The 16,511-nt window shown below is 40.5% G+C and overlaps 1 protein-coding gene across 1 annotated transcript in view; it reads left to right on the forward strand.

Moving 5' to 3' along the window:
* The window catches only part of LMAN1L (lectin, mannose binding 1 like), a 31,661-nt gene extending 15,394 nt beyond the window's left edge, over positions 1–16,267 (forward strand). Inside the window, exons 8-13 of the mRNA XM_075275847.1 lie at positions 560–615; positions 3,367–3,484; positions 4,737–4,924; positions 7,369–7,436; positions 14,640–14,781; positions 16,142–16,267. Coding sequence (XP_075131948.1) covers positions 560–615; positions 3,367–3,484; positions 4,737–4,924; positions 7,369–7,436; positions 14,640–14,781; positions 16,142–16,267 — 698 coding nt within the window. The remainder of the gene's footprint in view (positions 1–559; positions 616–3,366; positions 3,485–4,736; positions 4,925–7,368; positions 7,437–14,639; positions 14,782–16,141) is intronic.
* The last annotated feature ends 244 nt before the right edge of the window (positions 16,268–16,511 follow it).

Below are 16,511 nucleotides of genomic sequence, written 5' to 3' on the forward strand. Positions count from 1 at the left end.
ACAAAGTCCGTGTCTTGAGCATCAACCTGCCCCATTATTTTGAAGGCCATTGCTGGGTGTATAGACACAGGCATGCTACAAAAATAAATAGGAATAAAATTATATTCATAATTTTGTTGTTTATCTCTGACACATTATAATGAGTACACACTGTTAATATAGGACACTAGTATGTGTACTGGAATTATACTATATGTTGGGCTGAGCTTGTCATTTCATTCTCATAGACATTGCAAGGACATTGTTAGAGTATTAACATAACTGAAAAGTCATTTATTTTTGTAAATCCTGTACATGGAAACCTTGGCCCAAAAGAGGACACTAAGCAACTTATCCTGTAACCTCAAATAGGTGGCACTAGGTGGCGCCATTGTTTATGTAGAACATTAGACAGTGTATTTTCCATAAAAATCTGGGCAAATATGGATGTACATTACATTATTATAACTTTCTGCACTGTTTTATTTAGTATTGAAAAATGCAAGAAATTGTATACAGTTTTGCTGGCTCAGGCAAGCACCTGCACTTACATGGAGAAATACTCATTTATATCTTACAGATGACCATGATGTCCTCTCTTTTATGGTATACAGTCTAAGCACAACCTGGGAAGAGGTACAACAATATTTTCAGTACATGATTTATAATTATTTCTATTTCCTTTCCTCAATTCAGATTGAAGCCAATAGTGTGACTTCACATCTACAGGTCCTGTAGACACTAATGTAAATGGTATTTGTATAGTATAAAGCAATGGCAGCCAGAAAGAAGGCTTTGTGTATATATTGCTGGCCCAGAGATAGATCAGTCATAGATAGCCCAAACTCTGTGTGTGTCTCTTGGCCCCCAAGCTATTTGTAATTGTAAGAAATGTGATAATGGCACATACTGTAGCATCAAAAGTCAGCCATGGCCAATGGAAAGTGTGGTATATTATCAAAGCATGCCAGTCCTCTTTTATGAAAGCATCAGGGATGAACATAGTCGTCATAGAGTCCCTGTGCTAGAATATCTTTTTATTGATTTTTTTTAAATGAATTACAGAAAATAAAGAAAAGCATTGGCTTATATAGAGGATGGGTCTGAAGTACATATAAAACAAGTAGTCAATATAAATAATGATAATATTCGCTAAAGTAAGACAAAAAAAGGAATCAGGCTCTCAAAATATGAGGTTCTATGATATCAATCAGAACTACTACTAAGTAATGTCAAAGTAATGTAATGTAGTAGAATCAGTCCACATGTGTCTCCAAGTTATGTCTGTAGTGAAAGAGTACCAAGGTGCCCAGGTACAATAAGAGCCCAACTCCAAAAAACATAGCTCTTCAATTCGATTAATCTGGGCTATTTTCCTAAGAAGGTGAGAGATTCAGAGGTTCAGTATCAGGGGATGGGAGCTTTGGCCATTGACAGGAGATAGAGCCAGAGTTGTTTCGGGAATCTGGGCGGCAAAGCAGGCCAGAGGTGTCAGAAGATATCAACAATGGATAGGGGATCGAGTGGCTGCAGATGTGGTCTAGAATCTGTTGGGCTAGTTTCCAATAGGGCCTAATCCCACCAGATATGGAGATATTGTTGGGTTTTCCATATGGCAACACCAGCATAAGGGGCGAAGCTTCTGGAGAATATTTATTTATCAAGGCTGGAGATTTATACCATCTGGTGGTTAGCTTATATGCAGACTCTTGTAGCTGCACACAATGATAGGGGCAAAGAGACTGCTTAACATGTGTGTATCCCTTCTAATGGGCCACCAATTCTATCAGTAGCAGGTTATTCATCATAAAGCTCCATGCTCTTCTAAGACTTCAGTGGTGTGGTGTTGAACCCTTTGCCTACTGGCAGGCTGCCGTATGATATATCTGCCCCTTGATAGCTTAAGAGAACAGGTGCCATTGTTACTCTATTTTTCAGATCCATCTCGAAAGTAAACCTTGAAATCTCATTGGTTACTGTCTCTTTTTCACGCCTATGTATTTTGTCTTTCTGTCACACTTATTTTATCTCTTTGGTGGGGTAGAGACAGTGATATTATTTGGGGCCGTAACTCCAGCAGTAGCAGACATATTCAGAGGAAAATATTCTATTCAGCTGCCTAAAGGTTGCTGCTTACCAAGATATTTATTCTGCTATTATCTTATTTGGTTGGCGCTGTATAAAAATCAACAATAACTTTACTGAGAATAAATGCAAAAGATGTACAGGAACATGTCTTCGACCAGAAAGGTGTAAATGCGGCGAAAAAGTCCACACTGGGCCTATGTAACCACAATCCAGCAGGACAATAGAGACGTAACAGCATAACACAGAGTTGTCAGAAACAAAAGCATAACCTTTGGTGTCCCTTTAACCAGTTCATCCAGATCCTGTCCACCTCCTGGGGTCAAAGGGGCAAGAGAGAACTGTCAGCAATAATCCCCTACAAGAAAGACTATGTGCTAATCTCTGGGTGGCTTAGTAAGGTCAAGTGAAGAAGATAGGAGGGTAGAAGGGGAGTCCAGTCATTTATTCCAGATGTCCTGAAATTATTCCTCCTTATCTCTATCTTTATGTATCCATTTTTTAACGGGCAAGGCATTATTGACCAGCCAAATCCAGTTGAGGAGTATGGGGGACACAGGAGGGCATCCAAAATCTGGTAACTGATTCCTGGAATTGTATAGAAATTCAGGCAGGAAACTTTCAAATGTATACAGCTCTTATTGAATACAGGAATAGCTGTATACATGTGCTAGCAGCGCCTCCTGTTGGCAGCTGAATGCTTCACTCTAAAAAGGACCTGTCATGATTGTATTGCCTGTAATATAACATTTTTGTAGTATCTTTTCTTACACTTCTCCATTGTGTTATTCTTTTCTTATTCCTCCTCATTTATTTAGTTTAGGTTTTTTTTAATAATTGAATTGGAAGTTACCTAAATTATCTAAGAGTGTCCAGTTAGTGCTGATACTATCATACTGTGTAGGCACATACCCCTTTGACAAGTGCAATGGTAATATCCAGTTAGCACTTTATTTCTTAATTTCTTGGAGGAGTAACAGAGGAACGAACAATGTAGAGTATTTCTCGGTCTTCTAGATTGGCTTGGTATGCTGGTTTATCGTGATAGACTCCCTTTAACTCTGTTGTATTGTGGATACTTTTCAAGTGACATTATTCCTCCATCTGAATGGGCCATCCTTAGCATCTGGTCCCCTTGGCCGCTGTTAGGAATATGGTGAAACCTAGGTTGAAAATAGTATCTAAAAGAGACTTGTTAGGGTAGAAAATACCTGAGGTCAGGTTTATCTGCATTTCTGTATTATTGGACCATTTACTCCTTCGTGTAATTGGTCTGTATGAAATAACTATTCTCCATCAAAGTCTCCAAGAGCTCAGATCTCAAAGGACGAAAGGGAAAAGTTTGAAAAAGAATATGAAGAATTTCAGAAAGAACTGGAAAAGAATATGCAAGACTTCCAGAAGAAAAATCCTGTACAAGGTGTGAATCTTAAAATTCTCCATTGTTATGTCATATTCTCTTTGCTTATATATACAGATAGGTTATAAAGGCACTTGGCAATAATTTCATGTTTGGCTCATAGTTTCAACTAGACTGCAGACTGTTATAGGCCTAACTGGAAATACTAAATATGGGGCAATATTTTGTCACCATTAATAAAATGTGACAAAGGAGCCAGAAATTGATTGAAATAAAAGAAGGCAGTATAATTGTATTTATAAACATTGTCTCTGTTACATACATCATGCTTTCTGACCAAACTGGGGAAGACTGAGGAGACATTTTGCAGTTATCATAGATCCTAGTGTATGGTGCCTCTGTGTAGCCTTCCCATCAAATCTCCCATTATCTGATGACACAGACTTCCCTTTTATCCTACCTTGCCGAGATTTACAAGTTATTATCATTGTCTTCAATATTTCAGATATAGTGGGGCTGTAACGGGGCCACATTCACTGCTTCTCTGCAGTCTGCTATCGGACGTAACACTTGGCACTGTTTCCTGCCCCATAGTACAATTTTCCACATTGCTTGAATCAAGTGCCAAGGCTACAATAGCCACAGGACCAGGGGAGGAACTTAGAAAGCCATATAGCATGCCTATTGACGTGGGAGCCCCCACAGTATAACACCTCCTTTACTGGCTCCCAGACAGCATAATGCCCCCTCCCCCCCCCCAACCCACACACACATGGTATATGGCTTTACTGACTCTCCACAAGACTATATTTCCTCTTTATTGGCCTATGTACAATATACTGCCTCCTCTATTGGCTTCTATATAGTATACTGTCCCCAAACAGTGTGTGCACCCATTACAGGTCCACAAACACTAAGTGCCCTTGTTACAGGCCCAAACAATAACTGACCCCTTGCAGTCCCTCATACTGGCCTCCATAAAGGGGCTTTAGGCCACTACCTACTGAAATACTCCAGCAGGTAACAGACGGATTTCATTTACCTATCCCCACTCCTGTCCAAGGCCTTCAGCTTCAAGGGGAAGCCATCACCGCATATTGCATCCTGACAATGAACAGCTGGAGGAATCACAATACCAAACATAGAACACCCGCTTTTTCCATTTTTAATTCTAGACTCAACACTTGAACATATCCACAAGGTTATTTTCAATCAGATTGCAGCTTTTCTTGAAAGGCACTAAAAAGTGACTGATTTATTTAATTCTTTTTCCTTATCCATAATCTCTTGCCTACATGTTCATCATGGTCAGAGGGGGATGAGTTTGAATCAGACAGTCAACGAGAACTGGAGATGATATTATTTGGACAAAACCGGTTGCTGGAGGAAGCGAGAGTACTGAAAACCAGACTGAATATGACTCTAGAGGAACAGATCAGGCACCGAGATCTTTTAAGTCGCTCAAAAGTCAATGAGACTACCACCGTGAGCCAGGAGCATGTGAGTAGAAGAGTTCAGGGAAATATATATATATATATATATATATATATATATATATATATATATATATATATATATATATATATATATATATATATATAGTACTGTGCATAAAGCTTGTTTGCTAAGAACAGGACAACAACAGACTGCCTGTAAAGGAAAACTCTTTGCAACTGTTTCCGGCTTATGAACTTCCCCCTCCCATTCACTTACTCATTCATTCATTACTTAGATGCTGTGGTCTTAAACCGCTTATGATTTCAAGGATTAAGAGATTAGAGAAAGGGTTTTCTGTTTTGTTTCCTTTTATTCAGCAGGATAAAATGTTTGTGAGTGTAAGCTTCCCGCATGTGCTGCTTGTATTAAAAATGAGACATGCAACTAATCCAAAGGAATGAATCTGAAAAATGGTTCAGAATACTTACACCCAGGACACATGCATGTAATGTACATGTACTATGTGTAATATACAGGGCCGTGGAGTTGGTCAGCCAAACCACCAACTCTGAATCGATCAGATTCCTGCTCATATTACTTCATAAATGGCTGGCAGCCACGGTCAGTCCGAAGTGTAAAAGATCCTCTAATTCAGTAAAAAGTTAGTAACTGAATGCCTACGAAAGTGAATTTACATCAAAATAGTCATCTAATTAAGTATACAAGATTAATAATTGTATGGCACAACTAAAAATTATTTTAGTTTAAAGTCTGGGTCGATAACTTTTTTCCAACTCCACCTAAAAGTTGTCCCAACTCAGACTCTGGTATCACAGAAGGGCAGGTGACACTAACTACCCAAGAAACATTAAAACTTGACTTTTATTTGTTTGTTTTGTTTCAACTCAGACTCTGCCTTCATGACTCCGACTCCACAGTTTAATTCATTTAATATAGAAATCTGTATGCAAAATATTAGAAGAAAATAGTTAATGTTAGAGATTAGCAAATTGATTTAGTACAAATGTAATTTGATACAATTTTCCCAAAAATTTCTACATTTTTGAGGTTAGTCCAACACAGATCACTCAGATTTACAATAAATTGATAGAGATTTTAGAGGGAATTATGAGCCAGTGGGCATATTAGGCTGGCACAGGGAGCGATTGCTGTGACTGCTGCTACTGTGTATTGTACGTTCAGCTCGTATTTATACAGTGCCGTTATACTTCACTTCTCTCTGTGTCCATACATACCTGCATTATAGGCTGCATTACAATGCATTGTGGTGAACGCTGCCATGGGGGAAAAAAATCAAAAGAGCCATAACATTGTAACTCCAAGAAATTTTAAGGGTGTTAAAATGTAAAAAACGTAATAAATTTGGTATTGCCATAATAGTACCAACCCGTAAAATTTCATTTTGGCTGCACAGTGAATGCTGTAAAAACATAACCCGTAAGAAAGTTGAACAAACACAGTTTCTTTCTGATTCCACCCTGTTCTGAATTTTATTCTAGCTTTCCAGTATATCATACAGAATACTAAATGATACTGCTATAAAGTACATTTGTCCCACAAAAATTAAGCCCTCATACAGATCTATGAATAAAAAATAAAAAAAAGTTATGGGCTTAAGAAAGTAAGGGGTCAAAAACAAAAATTGAAAACATGCCTGCGGTGGGAAGGGGTTAATGCCTCTACATTTACATCTATATTTTTTTATTTTTTTTTTATCAGTTGGCTTCTATTGTAAGTATTTATATGCTATCAAAGGCCACTTTATAGGTATTTTGTAGATATTTGGTAATTTGTCCAACTACAGACTTAGGAACATAATGTAATTATTCCATGTTCTTATGGCATGGATTCAAAATATAGAGACAAACTACACTTTTCGCACGGATTCCCTGCTGTCCGGAGTTCCAACACATCCAGTGTCCCTTGCACGTCTCCATCTTTGCTCATTGGAAATGACCACTCACTGGTCAAAAAGGTGGCCTTCCTTAGCAAGTGATAGACCCAGTGGTCATTTTACTGTGTGTCAAGATGGACCAGGAAGTCCAGTACTGGGGAACTGTGGGGAACCAGTGAGGAGAGAGTTGCTTACTCAAATGTCCATGACCTCTTGCCGCTCTCATGTATATCTGTGATGTGTTTCTGCTTTATATGTATAAATCCAACAGGAGAAAATCTAAACTGTTAAAATAGTTTCATATATTTCATATGTTTCATATACATATTTTTTTTAGCTTTGATTTGTCCAGCCACAAAAAAATACCTTGCCCTTTGTTTGTATGATTAGATTTTCCTATGATCCACTTTAGTCCATTTCTCCTTCTATAAAAAGAAGACATTTTTTTAAGCTTGTACTTTACAATTTATCTTAGCATTTTCATTGATTCCGGCAAATGGAAACTTTATGACGTATTGTAGTAACAGGAACCCCTTTTTGTGTATTACGTTGACCATGACGTGACGGACAATTCCTCTCACATATTTCCTAGGTGCACAGTAGTCTTGAAACTATCATGAATGGAATGCCTGATCTACTCGCCATGATAAAGGATCTCAAGTGAGTAACAAAAGGAATAAGGAACCACGCAGTGCATAGTGTAATACTGGTGATCATCAATGGCAGAAATGGTTGATAGGCCAAGATACATCTAGATGACCCCTCATCTTTTTGTTGTTATGAAAAAGGTCACAACTCCTTTTGTAGACAGTGATCACAATCTTGGGTCATAGAGCAATTGGATCCACATAATCACCAAGGACATCATGGGGCGTCAGGAGATTCCGAGTGAAGGACCAGAAGGGTTCTGTTGTGGCATATGAAGAAATCGGCACTCACCTGCATTTTATAGAATAGTTTCCTTTATTCCAAACCGCAGCTCACAACGTGTTTAGTTGTAAACTGACTTCCTTTGCAAGTGTATAAACCCAGTTTCACGCTTGAAAAAATTATCACTTAACACCGAAACGCGTTGTGTGTTGTAGTAAGATGCGGGAGAGTGCAAACTTCTTCATATGGTACAATAGATCCCTTCTGTTTGTAACTGGTCCTTCTCTCAGAATCTTAAGTGTGTAATATCCTACTTTTTGACTGGTACTGTATGTTTATATATGTTCCCTGCAAAACCTAATGCACAGTCCAAGTGCATTGGCTATATCTTCAACACATCATTCCAGATTCAGTCCAGGTTCATAACTTGTGCCCGCCTGTGCCTGTGTCTCTATACTGAATGAAGTATTCATTTGCTCAGGCACCTCATGGGTTCTAGGCTTTGTTTTAGGGATTGAGACAAGCACTCTGATGCTCTCCATAGACTTCTACAGTACCAGTATTAAGCTGGACATAGTGCTAAATACAGATTTTGCTTAAATATCCGAGGATGTGCTAGTGGTGACAGCTAAATGATTGTTACCATTAAAATAGCATAATTTACTAATAAAATATAAAATTAAACTAATAAAATTGCTCAAAATTGTCTGCTCAGTAACATATTTGTATGGTGGTTATACGAGGGTAGTCTGAAAAGTTTCCGATCTCCACATGTAGGTGGCAACACTCGACAACCAAACTTGGGAAATGTGTTTGTGCATGCGTTGGAATGTACTCACAATAATTTCAGCCATTTTGCACCAGCGGTTTTTCTTTGACAATCGTTGTAGTGAGTCAATGCGAGTGATTTTGTGAAAATGGATAAAATCAAATATCGAATTGTCATTAGTAGAGATGAGCGAACACTAAAGTGTCCGAGGTTCGAAATCCGATTCGAACAGCCGCACACTGTTCGACTGTTCGAACGGATTTCGAACCCCATTATAGTCTATGGGGGGAAATGCTCGTTTCAGGGGCAACATTCGATAAAATCATACTTGCCAAGTCCACAAGTGACGGTCGGGCTGGATTCTGCTTGAAGTCTTCTCCCGATGCAGGGTCCCTGCGTCCTCTTCCGGGTGGAATTCACTCTGCCTAGACATCCGGCCTAGGCAGAGCCGACTGCGCATGCGTGTGTATGCGCGTGTATGCCCGCGCATGCGCAGTCGGCTCTGCCTAGGCCGGATGCCTAGGCAGAGTGAATTCCACCCGGAAGAGGACGCGGGGACGCAGCGCGGAGAAGACTTCGGAAAGGTAAGAGAAGAACCAGCGTTGATTGGCAGAATGTATAGCATTCTGCCAATCAACGCTGGTTCTGCATCAAACCTTAAACTTCGAACAGCTAGCAGTGTTCGATCGAGTACGAGTATTTCGAATACCGTAGTATTCGATCAAACACCTACTCGATCGAACACTACTCGCTCATCTCTAGTCATTAGATATTTGTTTTTGAAAGTTAATAGCCTTCACAAATTAAAGACGAGTTGGATGCTGTGTACGAGGACTCTGCACTATCATGTACCACCGTTAAATTTTGGCAGCTGAATTTAAACGTGGCCGTACCAGCTTGGTTGACGAACGTTCGGGACGGCCAAAAACTGCAACCACGAACAAAAACATTGCTCAAGTTCACCAAATGGTGCTAGAGAACCGTCGAATGAAGGTTAGAGAGATAGCAGAGGCTATGAGCATATCGAAAGAACGTGTTTGCCACATATTGGTTGAAATTTTAGGGATGAGAAAGCTAACCGCGATTGCTCACTCTGGACCAAAAACGTATTCGGATGAACATTTGCAAAGCTATGTTGGCGCAGTTTAGGCGCAATAAATCAGCGTTTTGTCGCTACACCCCAGAAACAAAAACAGTTCGATATTCAATTTTATCCATTTTCACAAAATCACTCGCATCGACTCACTTCAACGACTGTTAAGGAAAAACCGCTGGTGCAAAATGGCTGAAATTTTTGGGAGTACATTCCAACACATGCGTAAACACATTCCCCAACTTTGGTTGACGAGTGTTGCCATCTACATGTGAGAGGTCGGAAACTTTTCAGACTACCCTCGTACTATGGGCTACATTTATAATTGCCTTGACAGCGACCTTTGTTAATATACTGTATACTGATCACTATCATATAGGTTGTACCCTTTGCTGCATACCATTGCGTTTCTCTTCTGGGTGCTGCATATGTTAATATTTCTTGTAGATATTTAGCATGAAGCATTATCATACGGTTTTGTCTTCTGGCTAGGCTTTGCTGGTAGCACAGTATCCTATGGTTCATTTGGAGAAAGGCACGATATGTATAACTGTAGAAACCCAATTAATATATGAAAATGTAATCTACATGGGTTTATTAAGCCCTAAGAAAAATCTTACTACTCTTTTAATAATGTCTTGGTGGCAAAATCTGTGTAATGTGTTTTGACATAGTAATGTTTGGGTCACTGACTTTTTCCCTTAGTATTGTCTTGGCATATACTGGATTGCCCTTTCCAAGCATCTGGGCATTATTTGACCCACAGGCCTCGATGAGTCTTAGACGTCGGTAATGAGATCTATGACTTGTTTTGTAGATCTAATTCTTCCTAATGAATCTACACATCAGGGCCTGGAAGAGAATCACAACTGAGAAATGACTTTGAGTGCTGACCTTGTGGAATAATATACCGTAGTTGTACAGGATTTTTCGCATTTAATGATGTTCTTGCAACCTTAGTCACTATAGACCTATTTATAGCAATGTATGAGATAAAACCAGGAAACTGCAGATGATCATTTCTTAGCTTTAACTAAGTGAAAACGTAACAAATTATGTCTTTTGGAGATGTCTTACATTAGATTTTCTACTTTATCAATTTTTATTCATTTTTTTCCAAAATATTTCTTAATAACAGACATAAGCTCAATGAAGTCAGGATGAAACAGAAACATGCAGAGCAAAAATACAAACTTGCATTTCTGAGCCTGAGGTTAATGCTAATAAGAAAAGAACATAATCCAGAGGGCAGGAATGCTGACCAGAAGGACTGGTTGTAGAAAGGGCTGGCAGTGTAGGGTACAATAATGAGACAGCAATGATCAAAGAAGCCGACGGGTAGACGTGTAGGCCTGTTACCAGGGGGTGTGGGAGGATGGGGGCAAGAGAGGGTGGGAGGAGGGTAGTCAAGTCGACTACAGAGTTCTTCAAACCTATGGAGTTGATTGATTCTCTATCGCTATTTATGGATGGAAGGGGCTCTGTCTCATGTCACACTAGTGGGATTAGCAATTTAGCTCCCTGAATGGGCCAAGTAACCAGACAGGATTTCCTGGGAATGTAATCTGGAGTAAAATGGTCTAAGGGTGGAGTTTCATATCTATTCAGCAGATTGCTTTGATTTCCCTTTCTATAGCCTTCCAAAAGGGTCTAATTTTGGGCAGGTTAGAGGTGCGAGAGAGAGCCTGCAGATGAGTCACATCTCTGACATAGGTCTGGTATGGACGGGTTAATACGATTCAGAACAACTGGAGATCTGTACCATTCTAGTAAATAGCTTAAAGGAATTCTTTGGGATTTTGATCCACCTAGAGAAGCCATGGAAGCACAGCAAGATGTGTTTGATGTTAGCTGGAGAGAACAAGAGTCCCCGTTCCCTTTCCTACTCTCTAATCTAGTAAGGTTTGGGCAGGAGAGTGGGTGATACCTCACGGGTATCAGATTGGGGCAGTTTCTCAAGCTAGTTAGGGCTCTGGAAAGGAAAAATAACAGAGCGGTAGAAGGATCTGTAGGAGAGGTGTAAGGAGCGGATGTGTATGAAGGATATGTGGGGTTGGTCTTCCATAGGAAGAAGAGTTAGCAGATCAGGTGGAGTCTGAGTTGTCAATGAGGTGTGTATAGGGACCTGGAGGAGACTAGACCATGGGAATTGAAGATCTGGAGGTGTTGATGAGGTTTAGAGGAAGAAAAGAGGTGGGCTGATCCCATTGGGAGAATGATGAGGTGAAATCTTGCCAGTTACGAATAGTACTCCCTTGGTAATATCACTTAAAGCCTGGTTTTTGTCTGTTTTAAGTTGCAGGGACCATAGAAACCAGTGGTAGGGAGTGGGGGAATCTGTTGGTAGCTACATCTAGCCAATGAGCAAGGTGGATAGCTTTATGGTATGTGTAAGGATCAGGGAGAGCAAAGCCTCCATATTCTTTGTGATGAATGAGTAAGGAAAAATCTAGAAGTGGTCAAAAGCCCTGCCGCAGGAATGAGCTGAAAAGGCTGCAAAGACTGCTGAAGAAGAAAGTAGGAAGGGTAATAGGGACAGTTTGTATTACATAGAGTAACATTTTTAAGACATTTTTTCTACCCATCAAGAAAATGTTAGAGATGTGTGTGTTAGACAGTTGATATTTAATATCGGCTAGGAAGGGGTGTAGTTAAGTATGAGAGGCTGGTCGTGTTCAGCAGGAGTTTTAATACCAAGAACCTTAATGGAGATTTTCTACTTTGTTATCTCTGGAGTGAGCTATTATTCTCCAATATACTCGATGGCCAGTACTGTATATAGAGTTATTCTGATGTATTCTTGTGCAGAAAATACTTTAGCAATTGTTACTTTGGAAGATTGATTAAAAGGATGGCCTTGAACATGCCCATTCTAGACAAATGAGGGCAGGGTCGGACTGGCCCGCCAGGGTACCGGGGAATCCCCCGGTAGGCCCCAGCCTGGACTGACAGTGCTCATTTCGTCAATGCAGAAGCACTGGTCAGGGGCCCGATCGGGATGTCAGGGGCTGGTTTGGGCCCCTGTCCAGTGCATTTGCATTGATAAACTGAGCACTGCTAGTGGCAGGGGCCCGATCGGTAAGCTCGGGGCCCCAGGCTGCCGGCAGCGCTGTAATTACTAAAGATGCCCGGCTGCCAGTTTCCCAGGGCCCCGACACTTACACAGAGGGGCCTCCTGCCGATGCTATACTTTCCCTATTAATATAAGGAAAGTATACATCCGGAGGACGGAGCACACCAGGGGCAGCTGCTATCCCTGCAATCTTTAGAAGCGCTCTCTCTGCAGCCCGGACTTCCTTCCCCTCCCCCTCCCAGCAGTGAGTCATCGCTTACATCGGCCCGTGTGGGGACAGAGGAGTCTGCTGCTGCAATGATCCACAAATGTGAGTATATTTTTTCCTTTTTTTTAGTAAAATGTAATGTTGAATATGTATATGTGTACATTTGTTTAACCATTAAGTCCTATCATGGTGTCTATCATACACCACTATCACACACATATCATTATGATAGACACCATGATAGTACTTAAGGGTTAAAGCATGTGTCTTGTATACTGTGTGAGGACTGTATGTTTGTATACAGGTATGTGTGTGTATATACAGTATGCTATAATAATGTGTGAGTGTATGTATATATGTGAGTATATATAGTATATATGGTATATGAATGTACATAAATGTGTATATGCTATATATATATATATATATATATATATATATATATATATATATATATATATGAGTATATATGTGAGTATATATGAATGTATATGTATGAGTGTGTAGTGTTGCAGTATAGGTATAATGGAAACAGAAAGTCCTCAGAGCAAACCTCTGTGGAGTTTCTGAAAAAAGCTTTTTGGCTGTGGGACGCTGTGTTAGGTCTTATCCTTTTAGTATGATGTACAGTATATTGAGATGTTACAGAGGACCTTTCACCTCCTGGGGCACATGCGGTTTTATATACCGCTAGAAAGCCGACAGTGCGCTGAATTCAGTGCAGCTTTCCTGTTCTGTGCCCCCAGTAAAGAGCTATCGGTGCCGGTACCGTAGCGCTTCACTGTCAGAAGGGCATTTCTGACAGTCAGTCAGGAACGTTCTTCTTCCCAGCAGCGCCTATTGCACTGTACTGTGAGATCGGAAGCGTTCCTCACCGCTCAGCGTCATCACTAGGCGGTAAGCAAAGCCCCCTCACACAGTACAGCGCAATAGACGCTACTGTGAGGAAGGGTGTTACTGATTGACTGACATAAACGCCTTTCTAACAGTGTATTAATCCACATGTGCCCCAAATGGTGAAAGGTCCTCTTTAAAGATTAGGCACAACAGTGAGACCCAGTGGTTTTCATTGAGCTTTTGTCCCCAGCGCCCCGTTATCCTCCTGCCTGTGTCCGTTCGGTCTCATGGCCTCATTTCTGGAAATCCTGTATCTGATTGGTTTCAGTGGTCCCATGAGGTGCAGGACTCCCAGCAAGGAGGTGCCGGCACGAGACTAAATGGACACTGGCGGCGGACAATGGAGCAATGGGGACAGGTGAAGGCGCTTTTTATTTATTTTTTTATTTTACACCTCCCGCCAGGCAAGTGGGTTGATCCAATTCCTGGACAAATCTTTAAAGGATTTATCCATCTTTATAATGTTGATGGTCTGTCCTTAGGATAGGCCATCAGTATTACATCTGTGATGATACAACATCCAGGACCTCTGCAGATTAGCTCTTCCAGGACAGCCTGGCTACAGGTAATGGTAACATTTCTAGGAGCCATGCTGATCACTTTCCATACAGAGTGTAGCAGTAGGTTTAGGTAGTATGTTGTTGCACATTGTATGGCGGGTGAGCAGCATGGCTCCTGAGATGGTATTACCTTTAGCTGCCCTGTCTCGGTATCGCTGGTCTGCAGGTTCCTGGTGGTGGGCCCCTAGAAACAATTCCACTGGTGGGCCCTAGACACCCCAGTCCGACCCTGAATGAGGGGTCCTAATAGGCCATAGACTAGCAGCCATTCCATATTATAACATTACCATAACATTATCTCTAGGATGCTGACATGACACATTCTCCTTTCTATTTTATCTTAATGCTCTATAAATACTACACATAATATTACCATCTGTTTTGTATTCACAGAAATGACATTAAGAAAATGGCCAAAGACCTGTCTTCATCTAAAGATTCAGTAAGCACCACCAAAAGTCCCAGCAATGTCAAGGAAGTGAAGGATGATTTCAGCCACATTAGAAAAAGCCTGCAGAGCCTTGTGAAAAGTCCGGTGAGACCTGGAGAAGTCTTTCTTGCATTACAAATAATGTTGATACTATACATATCTGGGAATGGTGAACCCTTTCTGAAATATGTACATTGTTTGTAACCTGTGCTGCAGACATCTATACTGTATTCAGATAGTTGGTTCTTAGAGTACATAGCCACCAACCACAGTAATACCATCAAACCCCACCCAAGAACAAGCTTAACAATCAGTGGTGGAATCTAAACTTATCTGGGAGCTCAGTGAGCAATGACACCTCACCCCAACAATTGTTCATTACTTGTCCTCAATTCCCACATCTGCTATCCAGGCCATCTGTCCAGACTACACACCTTACATATGCTAATTCAGTCCTGCCTGTCTCCTGCTGATCTCTGCTGCCATTTTGCCCTCTGTGCCAGCATCTTTAGCTAACAAACAGAAAACCTGTCATGGATTGCTGGTCATCTGCACAATCAAAAAGTAAGATTACATTTTGCAATACAGTCCTTATAAATGCTACAATGTACCTGTAAATACAAGGTGACAGGTTTGTCATTCATTGTTTTCTAAAATTCTACTGACCTGTATTTGCTTTCCCTTTCTAAGGGGCTGTTAACCCTACTGTTATAAACGTCCATTGCTGTCATCCATCATGGGGTGAAAGCAATGGACATTAATGGTGGTAGAGGGACAGATGCAGACGGAGCCCGCTCTATCTGCCGCCCATTCCCATTGATGGAAGCTCTCTGCATGCACAACATTTTCTTCTATCAGAAATGTAAAAAAACATGATAGAAGAAAGCTTCGGTTATGTGTTTTTACAGACACCAGAAGGAAGCGGCTCCATTTGCGTAAGTCACTTTATTGACCGTTGCTCTCATCCTATAATATCCTAAGACATTAATAACAGTAGTGTGACCCTACCTTACAATGAATAAACTATTGTAGTTCTCACAAAAGACCATAGTATCACTTGTTATGAAGGAACAGTATTGTTAGACACTTGGCACACACAGCTTTGATGCGCTATCTTCTTCTAAAGATTATTTTTGTAGTTCTTGTACATAAGTCTGTTGTATAGAGTAACCAATGTGTGACAGTGTTATTGAAATATTATCAATTATAATGTGCCATGTTGGAAATATTCCACTTGTAATGAAAGGGAACCTGTCAGTAAGATCATGCTATTGTAACTGCAGTCAGTATGGTCTAGTGACAGGTGTCCCATGACTACAGAAATGTATTTTACTGGAAAGCCCTGTGGAATTGTAGAGAAACTATATCTTAAATGGCAACCTGTGTTATATATTCTGGTTTCAAGAAGTGTCTGCTGGGCCGGCGGTTTATCCTGTCCAGCTCAATATGATTTTCTTTCTTTTAGGCTGGCTCACGTACTTCACCATGTCCCTCAAGCAACGCTCACACATCCTGTTTGTCCAGTGGAGTTTTCCTGACTTTTCTTTTCCTTCAGAGTATATGTGCCGTGGCTTTCATATTCTATAGGTGAGACATTTTTTTTTCCTTTAAGTAATTTGGTCTTTGTAAATATTAATGCTCCAGGTGTCATTATTTCCTCATGTCCAATAGTTTTCTTCAGAGAATACATACAAGGAATTTCAATGGTATCCCTTAGTCCTGTATAGTGGCGGCTGGTTTTATAACTTAAAGGGTATGTGCCACCAAAGCAAGTTATGATGTACCTATAGGAATCAGTCATTGCACTTGGCAATCTCTAGCAGTACCATAGAGAA

This window comes from Leptodactylus fuscus, chromosome 5 (assembly GCF_031893055.1).
Source record: "Leptodactylus fuscus isolate aLepFus1 chromosome 5, aLepFus1.hap2, whole genome shotgun sequence".
Classification (NCBI taxonomy): domain Eukaryota; kingdom Metazoa; phylum Chordata; class Amphibia; order Anura; family Leptodactylidae; genus Leptodactylus; species Leptodactylus fuscus.